Source organism: Meles meles, chromosome 3, assembly GCF_922984935.1.
Source record: "Meles meles chromosome 3, mMelMel3.1 paternal haplotype, whole genome shotgun sequence".
Taxonomy (NCBI): domain Eukaryota; kingdom Metazoa; phylum Chordata; class Mammalia; order Carnivora; family Mustelidae; genus Meles; species Meles meles.
The window spans coordinates 110,500,253-110,512,982 of NC_060068.1; the positions used below are offsets into that span (position 1 = coordinate 110,500,253).

Genomic DNA, 12,730 nt, shown 5'->3' on the forward strand with positions numbered 1-12,730 from the left:
TTTATGGTATATAATGAGGACTGAGAACCCTTTTAAAAATAAAAGATTACAGGGGTGCCTGGGTGGCTCAGTGGGTTAAAGCCTGTGCCTTTGGCTCGGGTCATGATCCTAGGGTTCTGGGATCGAGTCCCGTGTTGGCCTCTCTCTGCCTGCCTCTCTGCCTGCTTATGATGTCTGTCTGTCAAATAAAATAAAATCTTAAAAAAAAAAAAAAAGATTACAATGAGTATTCATCCTTTTTCATACTTTGAAATGATTAGGAATATAGTTATTCCTTGAATATTTGGTAGAACTAGCTAGTAACATAGAACATAGGCTTCCTTGTGCGAAAATTAAAAGCTGATTTCTTTAATTAATGTAAGACTATTGCAGTGTTCTTATTTTTGAGTCTGTTTAATTTAAAGCTTTCAAATGTACTGGCATACAAAGAAAGATAAAGCAAGAAGGGAGAGGTGTCTGGGTGACTCAGTTGTTTAAGCATCCAACTCTTGATTTTGGCTCAGGTCATGATCTCAGGGTTTTAAGATCATGAGACTGAGCCCTGAACCAGGCTCTGTGCTCAGCAGGGAGTCTGCTTAGGATTATCTTTCCCTCTCCCTCTGCCCCTCTTCTCACTCACAGGCACACACTCTCTCTCTAATCATATGCACACTCTCTCTAATCAATAAAATCTTTAAAAAAATAAAAGCATGAGTTTTATGGTATGTAAATACACCTTTATTTGCCAGTAAAACAAAACAAAAAGCAATAAACTGTTTTAAGATGGTAATAGATTAATCAACCTCAAGAAAGCAGAATCCCATGCTAGCAGTGAGGAAAAATTGAGAACAAAGCTGCTCTTCCCACATGGAGATGAAAGCTGGGGTGCCAAAATAAGAAGGAGAATTGATACAAAGTCTGTTTAAGAAACATTAAAAAAAAAAAAGGCAATCAAATCACCGGACCTCCACCCAATTGCTACTCAGCCAGGCAATGGACCTTTCTCTCATCCTAGCCAACCCTAAAGGTTTAGCTTCTGGAGAGAATAAAACAAGAGCATGACTGGATGAACCAAGGATAACATCCTAAGAGGAAAAGCATTAAGTAAACACATAAATGCTTGATGCTGAGGCTCCCACCTCTCCCTCAGGGCCTCTTTCCCAAGACAAAACGGGAGACAGACCTTCCTATTCCAGGCAGAAGACTGGCCATTATTTCTCCAGGGACAGACAAGCAGAAGATACTCCCCAACCAAAAGAAAGACCCAACCAGATCACAACACTGAAACTCAGAGTTAGTAAGTCCTGCTCTGGCACGGAGAGCTTTGAATTTTAAGCTGTCCTTTCTCCCTTTAACATAAGTAGAAAACTACAGATTCCCAGACATCTACAGAATGCAGAAACCAAAGCAAAAAGAAAATCAACTCAGAGGACACAAATCCTATATAGGTAGAAGGCAATCTTTAAAAATGTGTCATTCAGGGGCACTTGGGTGGGTCAGTCATTAAGCATCTGCCTTCGGCTCAGGCCATAAATCAGGATCCTGGGATGGAGCCCAGCATGGGGCTCCCTGCTCAGCAGGAAGCCTGCTTCTCCCTCTCCTACTCCCCCTGCTTGTGTTCCCTCTCTCACTGTCTCTCTCAATCTGTCAAATAAATTTTTAAAAATCTTAAAAATTTTTTTTCTTAAATGAGTCATTTAGGGGTACTTGGGTGGCTCAGTCGTTAAGCGTCTGCCTTCAGCTCGGGTCATGATCCTGGGGTCCTGGGATTGAGCCCCACATTGGGCTCCCTGCTTGGCGTGAAGCCTGCTTCTCTCTCTCCCACTCCCCCTGCTTGTGTTCCCTCTCTCAGTGTGTCTCTCTCTGTCAAATAAATAAATAAAAATCTCAAAAAAAAAAAAGTCATTTAAATGAAAACTTGCCATTTGCAACGACATGGATGAACCTACAGGGTATAATGCTAAGCAAAATAAGTCAGTCAGGGGCGCCTGGGTGGCTCAGTGGGTTAAAGCCTCTGCCTTCAGTTCAGGTCATGATCCCGGGGTTCCGGGATGGAGCCCCGCATCGGGCTCTCTGCTCAGCAGGGAGCCTGCTTCCTCCTCTCTCTCTCTGCCTGCCCCTCTGCCTACTTGTCATCTCTCTGTCAAATAAATAAATAGAATCTAAAAAAAAAAGAAAAGTCAGACAAAAACAAATACCATATGATTTCCTTATATGTGAAATTTAAGAAACCAAAGAATAAAAAAAGACAAAAAAAAGAAAAAAAAGCAGACTGGTGGTCAACAGAGGGGAGGCAGATGTAGGGATGGATGAAATAGGTGAAGAGGATTAAGAGTACACTTATCAGGATGAGTACTAAGTAATATTGTACTCAATATTATACATCTGAAATTAATATAATACCATATACTAATTATTCCTGAATAAAAACAATTTTTTAAAAATTAATCACTTAAGTGCTCGCTTTAGCAACACCTTTACTAAAAAAAGTTGAAAAGATACAGAGATTGGTATGGCCCTTTAATGTAAGAATGACACAGAAATTCGTGAAGTCTTCTATTTTAAAAAAATAATAATTTAAGAAAAAATCTATTCTTGGGTTACAGAACTATGGGGACCTAACAAGGTGAGAAACAAAGGGGAACTCTTTGTTGGTCCCAGAATGATGGATCCCAGGACAGGAGCTGTATGCCAAGCAGGGAAAACAACAAACCATGACTGGAACAGGTCAGCAGGCTCTGAAAACTCCTGAAGGAAGATGAAACAAACAGAAAACTTGACGTGTTTCAACTACTTGATAGATTTATGTAACTAATAGAGTTTGGCAATTATTTAGGTTTTTTTTTTTTTAAAGATTTTATTTATTTATTTGACAGACAGAGATCACAAGTAGGCAGAGAGGCAGGCAGAGAGAGAGAGGAGGAAGCAAGCTCCCTGCTCAGCAGAGAGCCCGATGCGGGGCTCGATCCAAGGACCCTGGGATTATGACCTGAGCCAAAGGCAGAGGCTTTAACCCACTGAGCCACCCAGGTGCCCCTGGCATTTAATTAGTTTTAAATATATAGAAATCCAGTCAACAAACATAAAAAGACAATTATCGCTAGAGAAAACAAAAAGGTATAGAAGAAACTTAAAATAATCAGTTTAATACACTGCCCAGCTCTGAATAACATTAGATTGCCATAATGTTATATACTGATTCAATTAAAATAGCAACATAAATCTACTGAAAAAATAAAGGATGAAAATGATGCAAGAATGTGACAGGAGGAAGGGAAACAGAAATTACATTCCCCCATGGGAAGTCATTAATATAAAAAATAGAAAAATAAAAAGGAGAAATAAAAGCACACTATTTAGAGAAGTAGAATACCAAAATAATCAGCTAAGAGATTAAAGAGAAAGTAGAGAAGGGGTACCATTAAACCTATGTGCATGTGTAACCATTAAGACTAAAAATGTAGGGCACCTGGGTGGCTCAGTGGGTTAAAGCCTCTGCCTTCGGCTCAGGTTATGATCCCAGGGTCCTGGGATCAAGCCCCGCATCGGGCTCTCTGCTCAGCAGGGAGCTGCTTCCCCCTACCCAGCAACTCTCTGCCTGCCTCTCTGCCTATTTGTGATCTCTGTCAAATAAATTAAAATCTTTAAAAACAAAAATTTTTTTTGGACTAGATCATAAAAACTTGGGGCATGGGGGGGGGGGGCGGGAGGGCTAGTCAAGTGTAATTACATCCCTTAATCTGTTTCCTCTAATATAAAGTATTACATTAGATTTAAAAGTAAGTTTTCAAAAATCCGTCTTTTATCACTACCTCAATTTCCTTAGGTAGCAGCCATGTTATTCTTCAGTAACTGGTTATCCACCAGTACTTCATAGGTGCCCTCAAGAGAGAGGCTCAGAGATGCTAAGGTGTCTAACCATCTATCTAATTTTGGTGCCAATTTGAAGACAGCCTTCAAAGTTAAAGTAATCTCCTATGAGATAGTGAGTTCCTTAAGATGACTGATGCACGCATGGTGCTTTATAGTGTCCAACTGACAAGCATATTTACTCTATCATTTTACTATGTGATTGGTATTTTTAAGAAAGTGGAAAGCTCAGTGGGACGCCTTGGTGGCTTGGTTGGTTGGGCGTCTAACTCTTGGCTTCAGCTCAGGTCATGATCTTAGGGTCGTGGGATAGAGACCTGAGTCGGGCTCTGTGCTCAGCGGGGTGTCTGTTAGGGATTGTTTCCCTCTGCCCTTCTCCCTGTTCCCTCAAATAAATAAATCCTGAAAAAGAAAAAGAGAAAAAAGGAAAAAAGAAAAAAAACGAAAGTGAAAACCTAGAGTACATCTCTTCAGAATCTTGAGGTCCCTTCATTTTGTATTAAACACAGGCACGAATAAATTTAGGCCAATTAAAACATTCTTATCTTTGTTAATAAAAACAGAACACATAAGTAATGATTTTTTTATAAAGACGAGTATTATTTTTTACATACTTTCACCAAAGTACATATCCTCCATAGTGGCTAACTTAAGCTAAAGATTAATTTATCTAATCAATTTCTTCTCTTACTCTTTATTTTTACTAAATTAAAAAAGAACAAACCCAGAAACAATGGAGCAATTTCTCATGGAAAACTGCTTTTTAATATCCTGTCAAATATTACTTTTAATAGACTCTAATTTCAGATCAGGAACAAATGGATTCCTAATCTACTTTTCCATTATCTTTGGTTCCAAAAGGAGTTCTTCACATTGTGTTGTAGCCCTTAGGAAATGTCCACTAATAAGCACAAGTTTTTCTTCAGTAAGTTAAAAAAAAAAAAAAATCAACAAGGTTTAAAAAAGAGGGAAGCTCTTCTACTACCTGTGGTCTTCTTAAGAAATCCTATTATCAAAAAAAAAAAAAAAAAAAAAAAAAAATCCAATTATCCAGGGTCCCTCAGTGGCTCAGTTGGCTAGGCGTCTACCTTCAGCTCTCTCTCAAGTAAATAAAATCCTTTTCTTCCTTTTTTAAAGATTTTATGTATTTACCTAACAGAAAGACAAAGACAGCAAGAGAGAGAACACAAGCAGGGGGAGTGGGAAGAGCTTCCTGCTGAGCTGGGAACCCAATGCAAAGCTCCATCCTAGGACCCTCAGATCAAGACCTGAGCCAAATGCAAATGCTTAACAACTGAGTTACCCAGGCGCCCCAATAAATAAAATCTTTAAAAAAAAAAGGAAAGAAAAGAAATCCTGTTATCCGTCACACTAAAAACTCTTCTTTTGGCACTAAAAGAGTTAAGTTTAAAACAATACACAAAGATTTGACCGAATACCTTTCGGCCTGCCAGCCTGTTCACACATCAAAGAGGAAAGGTAGAGTCCTGTACCTTCTGCCCTTGTCATTGCACAACATGTACATTTACTGCATATTTATACTCAGAAAGATATATATTCAGTCACCATGATTTATTTCCCCATGTTATTTTCTTCAGTATGGAATGATGTCTGGAGGTATACTGCCTGCCCACTCCTCTCTAGACAGGAGACACTGTGCAGATGTGCATTCACTAGCACCAGCTTTGATTCACATGTGAGTGTCTTTACTTGCTTAATGCCCCAACAGTCCTCTGTGGCACTGATCCCAACCCAGCACTTTTTAATCTACACTACATCATTAACTTACTCTTAAAATTTCTTCTCTTCAACAGGTTTTAGTGAGCAACAAACTAACACTCAGCATTTCTCCCACAGGTACTTAGGGAGATGTAAGCACTAAGGGCAAGAGATGATTCACACTCTGCGTACCAACGGGAAATGTTTGATCTCTTTCTGGCAAAGCTTAATTGATCGACCAGAAAGGCCCCATCACCACACCCACCTTAAACACTACCATAAAGTCTAAGATTTCCTGGGAGTTGGAAAAACATTAAATGGATCTAATTCCATCCTCCAACTGATTCATCAATTCCCCCTGCTCTCTTTCCACATATGGACCACCCTGCCTCTACACCAAAAGACGTGGATGAAAAGAATATTCACTATCTGCCCTCCTCCCAACATCACCTGTTTCATCTCCAAATAATGTTTATCCAGACCTTTTCTCACATTATGCTCAGATACCGCTTCATTTAACTTCCCACGTGGGTCCCAGGTCTACACCTCAATGATTCTTTCAAGTGACAGACATTTTTCAAAGGGTTAAAGGATGCTATCAAGTTCTCTACTCCAACCTAAATATTCTTTAACTATTTCTCACATGGTCCTGTTTACTCTTATGCGCTCTTCTGTACCTCATTTAGATTGTGTTCCCTAAATCTAAACACACACACTTCTGGAGACTTACATGAATAAACTGAAAAGACTAAAGACGACTTAACTGTGCCCCCCCCCCTTTTTTTTTCCTTTATTTATTTAAGAGAGAGAGAGAGAGAGAGAATGAGAATGAGCACAGAGGGGAAAAGGTCAGAGGGAGAAGTAAACTCCTGGTGGAGCTGGGAGCCCGATGAGGGACTCGATCCCAGGAGTCCGGGATCATGACCTGAGCTGAAGGCAGTCGCTTAACCAACTGAGCCACCCCGGCATTAAGTGTCCCTTTCTAATATTCCATTTCAATTAACATAGTTTTGTGGTTTTTGTTTTTGTTTTTTTGCATCCATAGCACACTGATAACTCACATTCCTCATCTCATTAATAAAAATACTACCAGGGTGCCTGGGTGGCTCGGTAGGTTAAGCCTCTGCCTTCAGCTTAGGTAATGACCTCAGGGTCCTGGGATCGAGCCCTGCATTGGGCTCTCTGCTCGGCAGGAGCCTGCTTCCGCCCCTCCCAGCCCCAGCCAGCCTCTCTGCCTACTTGTGATCTCTGTCAAATAAATAAGTAAAATCTTTAAAAAAAATTTAATTAAAAAAATAGAAATACTATCCCTTAACATGTGTCCAAGTTTTTATCACTGAAATTTTGTATCTGATAAAGAGTGTGTATGAGGAATATGAAAATCTAAAGTAGAAAAATGCTCGGGCCTTCATTTTTACATTTGGAGAATGTAAACAGCAAGTGCTATATTGATCATGAGGTAATTGAAAGCATGAAGTAAAGGAATTTATTTGAAAGGACGAGGGCGCCTGGGCGGCTCAGTCGATTAAGCTTCTGCCTTCAGCTCAGGTCATGATCCCAGAGTCCTGGGATTGAGTCCCACATTTGGTGCCTTGCTCAGTGGGGAGCCTACTTCTCCCTTTCCCTGTATCCCTCCCCCAACTTGTGCTCACTCGCTCTCTCTCTCTCAAATAAATAAAATCTTAAAAATACATATTAAAGGGGCGCCTGGGTGGCTCAGTGGGTTAAAGCCTCTGCCTTCGGCTCAGGTCATGATCCCAGAGTCCTGGGATCGAGCCCCGCGTCGGGCTCTCTGCTCAGCAGGGAGCCTGCTTCCTCCTCTCTCTCTGCCTGCCTCTCTGCCTAGTTGTGATTTCTCTCTGTCAAATAAATAAAAAATATTAAAAAAAAAAATACATATTAAAAAACATCTAAGAAAAGGGACAATGAAAACCATAAAATATGAAAGCTTAAGCTTCTATTATCAGCACTTCAATTCTAATTTTACCAATGATGGTTTTAAAAGACTAATACAGAAAGCCTGCATAAATACCTTCTGAACCTATTATGAGGAATTCAAAACATAAATATTTAGGGGGTGCCTGGGTGGCTCAGTGGGTTAAAGCCTCTGCCTTCGGCTCAGGTCATGATCCCAGGGTTCTGGGATCGAGCCCCGCATCGGGCTCTCTGCTCAGCAGGGAGCCTGCTTCCTCCTCTCTCTCTCTCTGCCTGCCTCTCTACCTACTTGTGATCTCTGTCTGTCAAATAAATAAATAAAATCTTTAAAAAAAAAAAAAAAACTTACAAAACATAAATATCTATTTCTTTTTTTTTTTTTTTTTTTTTTAAAGATTTTTATTTTATTTATTTGACAGAGAGAGAGATCACAAGTAGGCAGAGAGGCAGGCAGAGAGAGGGGAAGGAAGCAGGCTCCCTGCTGAGCAGAGAGCCCGATGCGGGGCTCGATCCCAGGACCCTGAGATCATGACCTGAGCCGAAGGCAGCGGCTTAACCACTGAGCCACCCAGGCGCCCCATAAATATCTATTTCAATTCCATGTCCTCAACTTACTATATTACAGCACAACAAAATGTGTGTGAAAATTTCAGACACCATACGAACAACTCATTTTCATGGTAGTTACAAGGTTTATTTTACAGTTCAGAACACTATGACATTTAGTGATTACCTGTGGTTCAAAACCCATGTCAAACATTCTGTCTGCTTCATCTAAAACAACGTATGTCACTCTTCGAAGATTTGTGACCCGACCTAAGATGAGGAAAAAAGATAAAGACAAAACGAAAACTAAAAAATCAGTCATAATTCATTTTATGACTACCAAGAACTTAAAAAACTGTAAAGGGAACTAAAATGCCTGACTTAACCAGAGGGGTAAGTTAGGTATGTTTAAACAGTGAAACAAAATTTTGGTCTACAAGATCTTAATCTAATGGCAAGTACTTTCTGACAATGGGTATATGAGGCCCTTTATTTTGTCAAACTCGTCTCTTGCATACCATCATAGGGCCTGAAGGACCTGTAAAATTCAGAAAACAGCCCTCTCCAAAACACATCATAAAACTAAGACTGAGATGAAGCATCGAGCCACATCAGCCATTATCTGACAGCATCACCTAGGAAAAAACATATTAGAGATTACAGCGTATGTGTGGAAAGCAAGTTCCAGTGCTAACTATTTTAGATGTAGAAAACCTCCTTTTTATATTAATTTATAAACTACTTCCATATAGTTAGAAGCTTCTAATGGGCACGTCAAGATATTAATGAGAAGCTATTCAACATCATCAGGTAACTACAGTACTACATAAAAGCTATAATACCAATGTATTGCATATATACTTTTTCCTATACAAAGATATAAGTTCAATTTTATTAAACACTCCCACTGGTTTAAATAGTTGCAAAGCACTTCTTAGCCAGAAAAAACTAAATACATACACAGGAAAGCCTTTCTAAAGGATTAACACAAGCATTTCTATCAACTGAAGAATCAATCACCTGGCAAAAACATGTATAAAATAGTTATTCAATATAAATCAAAAGGACAGATAAAGGAAAAAGGTAAAATTAATCAAGATGAATGTCAGGAGACTTAATCAATGCAGCATTGAGAAAAAACAAGGGATTATTTTATCAGTATTCAACCCAAAACTTTTTGTATGCTGTACAGGCACAGAGATTTATTGAACAACTTCAATGTCACTTCACCAACATCATGGAGAATTAGAAATAAATGTATACAAAAATTCAAGCAGAATGCTATGAAAAACATGCATTACTTACAGTTTTTAATACTCTATTATGTATATACTGAATACTGCAATGGAAACCTTTGAAAGCATTTTCTTCAAAAAAATAAGAAATGAAGCCAAAATAAATGCTTTCTAATATTAAGTATTCCATACTAACATCTGCAGCCCCCATTAGATCTGCAAAGTTGGGAACAGCATTAAATGACCTACCTTGGATGGCTTACGTCTCGGAAGCCCAGTTCTATAAATCTTGAAGGGCCTTTCTCCACAGAAGTTAAATAATGTCAACAGTTTAGTAACAGTTTTGATAGGGAATAATTTAACAAAGTACAACATATGAGCTAAAAAACATGCAATATTTACAAAAGATAACATTTCTTGAAGCTGCAATACCTTAATTTACCCAGTATTGTAAGAAAATACTAGCTCCTGTAGAGGAAAAAGTCTAAAGTTTAGAATAATAATAAAAAGTCCACCCCTGCACCGCTGCTAAAAGCAAGGCTAGGCCAAAATTTGATTAAGAATCCATATTAAAGGCTAAAAAGATGAAATGGAGTTAGTTCTGAAAAAAAGTTGTGAATTAAACTGCAATAATCTTATAAGCTTGTTGCAATACAAATTTTAAGATATTACAGCTTTAAGAAGAAATATAAAAACACTTTGGTGATTTCATGTATCTGCTTTAACAAAAATGTACAGAATTCAAAAAAGAGAAATGAGAACAAAAAAAATACCCCTGACTTACCACTGTTAGCTGCTAACATGTCGATCATTCGACCAGGTGTGCAAACAATAATTTCAGCACCTCTTTTCAGCTCAGCAATCTAATGAAAAAGACGAAATTTTACAGTCTATTTATCACTGTTACTTATTTATTTGAACAGATCTGAAAATACTGCCCAGGGTCTTTGCACAGCTCCATAGGGTAAAGACAGTGAGGTCTGATTAGAAGGCTCCGAAGATTCCTGCTTAATTCTTTGGAATGCTGGAGCACTCCTAAAGGAAGAGGAAACAGCAACACGACCACATGGTACTGTAACTTTGAACTCAATGAGAACCAGAGCATTTACCAATTTTAATTTTTTTTTAAATATTTTATTTATTTGACAGAGAGAAATCACAACTAGGCAGAGAGGCAGGCAGAGAGAGAGGAGGAAGCAGGCTCCCCGCGGAGCAGAGAGCCCGATGCGGGGCTCGATCCCAGGACCCTGAGATCATGACCTGAGCCAAAGGCAGAGGTTTTAACCCACTGAGCCACCCAGGCGCCCCTACCAATTTTAATTTGACCCAATCCCTCAAAACTAAGAAAGGAACATGAGAGAGCAGTAATTAAACCAAGTATATAGATCAATTATTTCAAGTTAAGAGTTGTTTCCACTTGTGAATCATTATAAAAGTCACAACCAGTGTTTTTTTTTTTTTTTTTTTAAAGATTTATTTATTTGACAGAGATTACAAGTAGGCAGAGAGGCAGGCAGAGAGAGAGAGGAGGAAGCAGGCTCTCCGCTAAGCAGAGAGCCTGATGCGGGGCTCGATCCCAGGATCCTGGGATCATGACCTGAGCTGAAGGCAGAGGCTTTAACCCGCTGAGCCACCCAGGCGCCCCCTTTTTTTTTTAAAGATTTATTTATTTGACAGAGATTACAAGTAGGCAGAGAGGCAGGCAGAGAGAGAGAGGACACAACCAGTGTTTTAAAGCTGAAATAGAATGGAAAAACCAGAATGTGTTAGATATCATAAAACTTTTGTTTGACTTCTATATATAATATTCACATGTATCAAGTTAGTTTTTAAATATCATTTCTTACAATAAACTGTCATCAAAACAACTGAGGAAGATAAATTCAGAAAACATAAACTGTTTAACAAAAGCAACTATTCCTCAGAAAAGGTATTGTGGTTAAATAAGTTCAGAAAATGTCACTTAATTTATCCCATTTTTCTAGTATCACAAGACATATTTGTTATTAAAGACTAAGAAGTCCTACTGGAAAAAACCCTACATTAACCCTATAAAATGTGACATTTCCAAAATTTATTTGATCACAGAACCCATTTTTTTTCCCTCCTTCTAGTTAAAGCAAAATATCTAATGACTGTCGTTCTTCCGAAGACACTTGGAGAGGAGCACCTGGGTGACTCAGTTGGTTAAGCATCTGCCTTTGGCTGGGGTCAAAACCTCAGGGTCCTGGGATCAAGTCTTGCATCTGGATCCCTACTTAGTGGGGAGTCTGCTTCTCCCTCTCTTTCTGGCCCTCTCCACCCACCTCCCCTTGCTCATATTCTCTCTGAAATGAATAAATAAAAAATAAATTAAAAAAAAAAGACACTTGGAGAAATGCCAAAGTAAAGAGAATGAACAAAGGTATGATTAGGGGTGCCTGAGTGGCTCAGTGGGTTAAAGTCTCTGCCTTCCGCTCAGGTCATGATCCTAGGGTCCTGGGATCAAGCCTTGCATCGGGCTCTCTGCTCAGCAGGGAGCCTGCTTTTCCCTCTGTCTCTGTTTGCCTCTCTGCCTACCTGTGATCTCTGTCTGCCGAATAAGTAAATAATATATTTTTTAAAAAAGGTATGATTAAATAATTCTTGCTGAAATTATTTAAGGACACAGATAAAACTGATACTGCAGAAAACACTCATCACCACCTTGTAAAGATGTCATATGAATTAGAGAAAATAAATGCTGGTCTGGAATCAGAAGTCTAGAACAAACTAAGTCTTATTAACCTAAATACTTTAATCAACATATCTTTCTTGTCATTTCTTTACCAGTAGAATGGAAAAAAATTATCTGCCTTCCTTGAGCAGAGGAAGATGAAGAGGAACAGGAAAGCAAACATACAAAAATGACTCAAAATCCTGGGTACCTGGGTGGTACAGTCAGTTAAGTGTCCAACACTTGGTTTCCGCTCAGATCATGATCTCAGGCTGATGAGATGGAGCCCCATGGTGGGCTCCATGCTAAGCACAGAGTTTGCTTAAGACTCTTCCTCTCTCTTTCTGTCCCTCCCCTCCCATGCTCTCTCTAAAATAAATAAATATTTTTAAAAAGACTCAAGATCCTAAAATAAAGTATTAGCATAATTCATCCTCACTTTATTGTCACACCTCATATTTTTTTAAGATTTTGAAAGCAATCAACGTACACAGAGGGATGCTTGGGTGGCTTAGTTGGACAAGCACCTGACTCTTGATTTCGGCTCAGGTCATGATTTCAGGGATGTGAGATCAAGCACAGCACTGGGCAGCATGCTGGGCGTGGAACCTGCTGAACATTCTCTCTCCCCTTTCCCTCTGCCCTTCCCTGACTCCCTGACAAGAAAATACTAAAAACATAAATGTATAAAAGCAATGGGTATACAAAACACTAAAACAAATCACTTTCACATTATTAAATGATTTAAGAA

General features: G+C 39.0%; 1 protein-coding gene across 2 annotated transcripts in view; it reads right to left on the reverse strand.

Moving 5' to 3' along the window:
- DDX46 (DEAD-box helicase 46) overlaps window positions 1-12,730 on the reverse strand; it is a 67,387-nt gene that overhangs the window by 31,564 nt on the left and 23,093 nt on the right. For both annotated transcript variants that reach the window (XM_045999733.1, XM_045999734.1), the window contains 2 exons: window positions 10,069-10,147; window positions 8,237-8,319 (listed from right to left, as the gene is read on the reverse strand). In XM_045999733.1, the coding sequence (XP_045855689.1) occupies window positions 8,237-8,319; window positions 10,069-10,147 (162 nt within the window). The remainder of the gene's footprint in view (window positions 1-8,236; window positions 8,320-10,068; window positions 10,148-12,730) is intronic.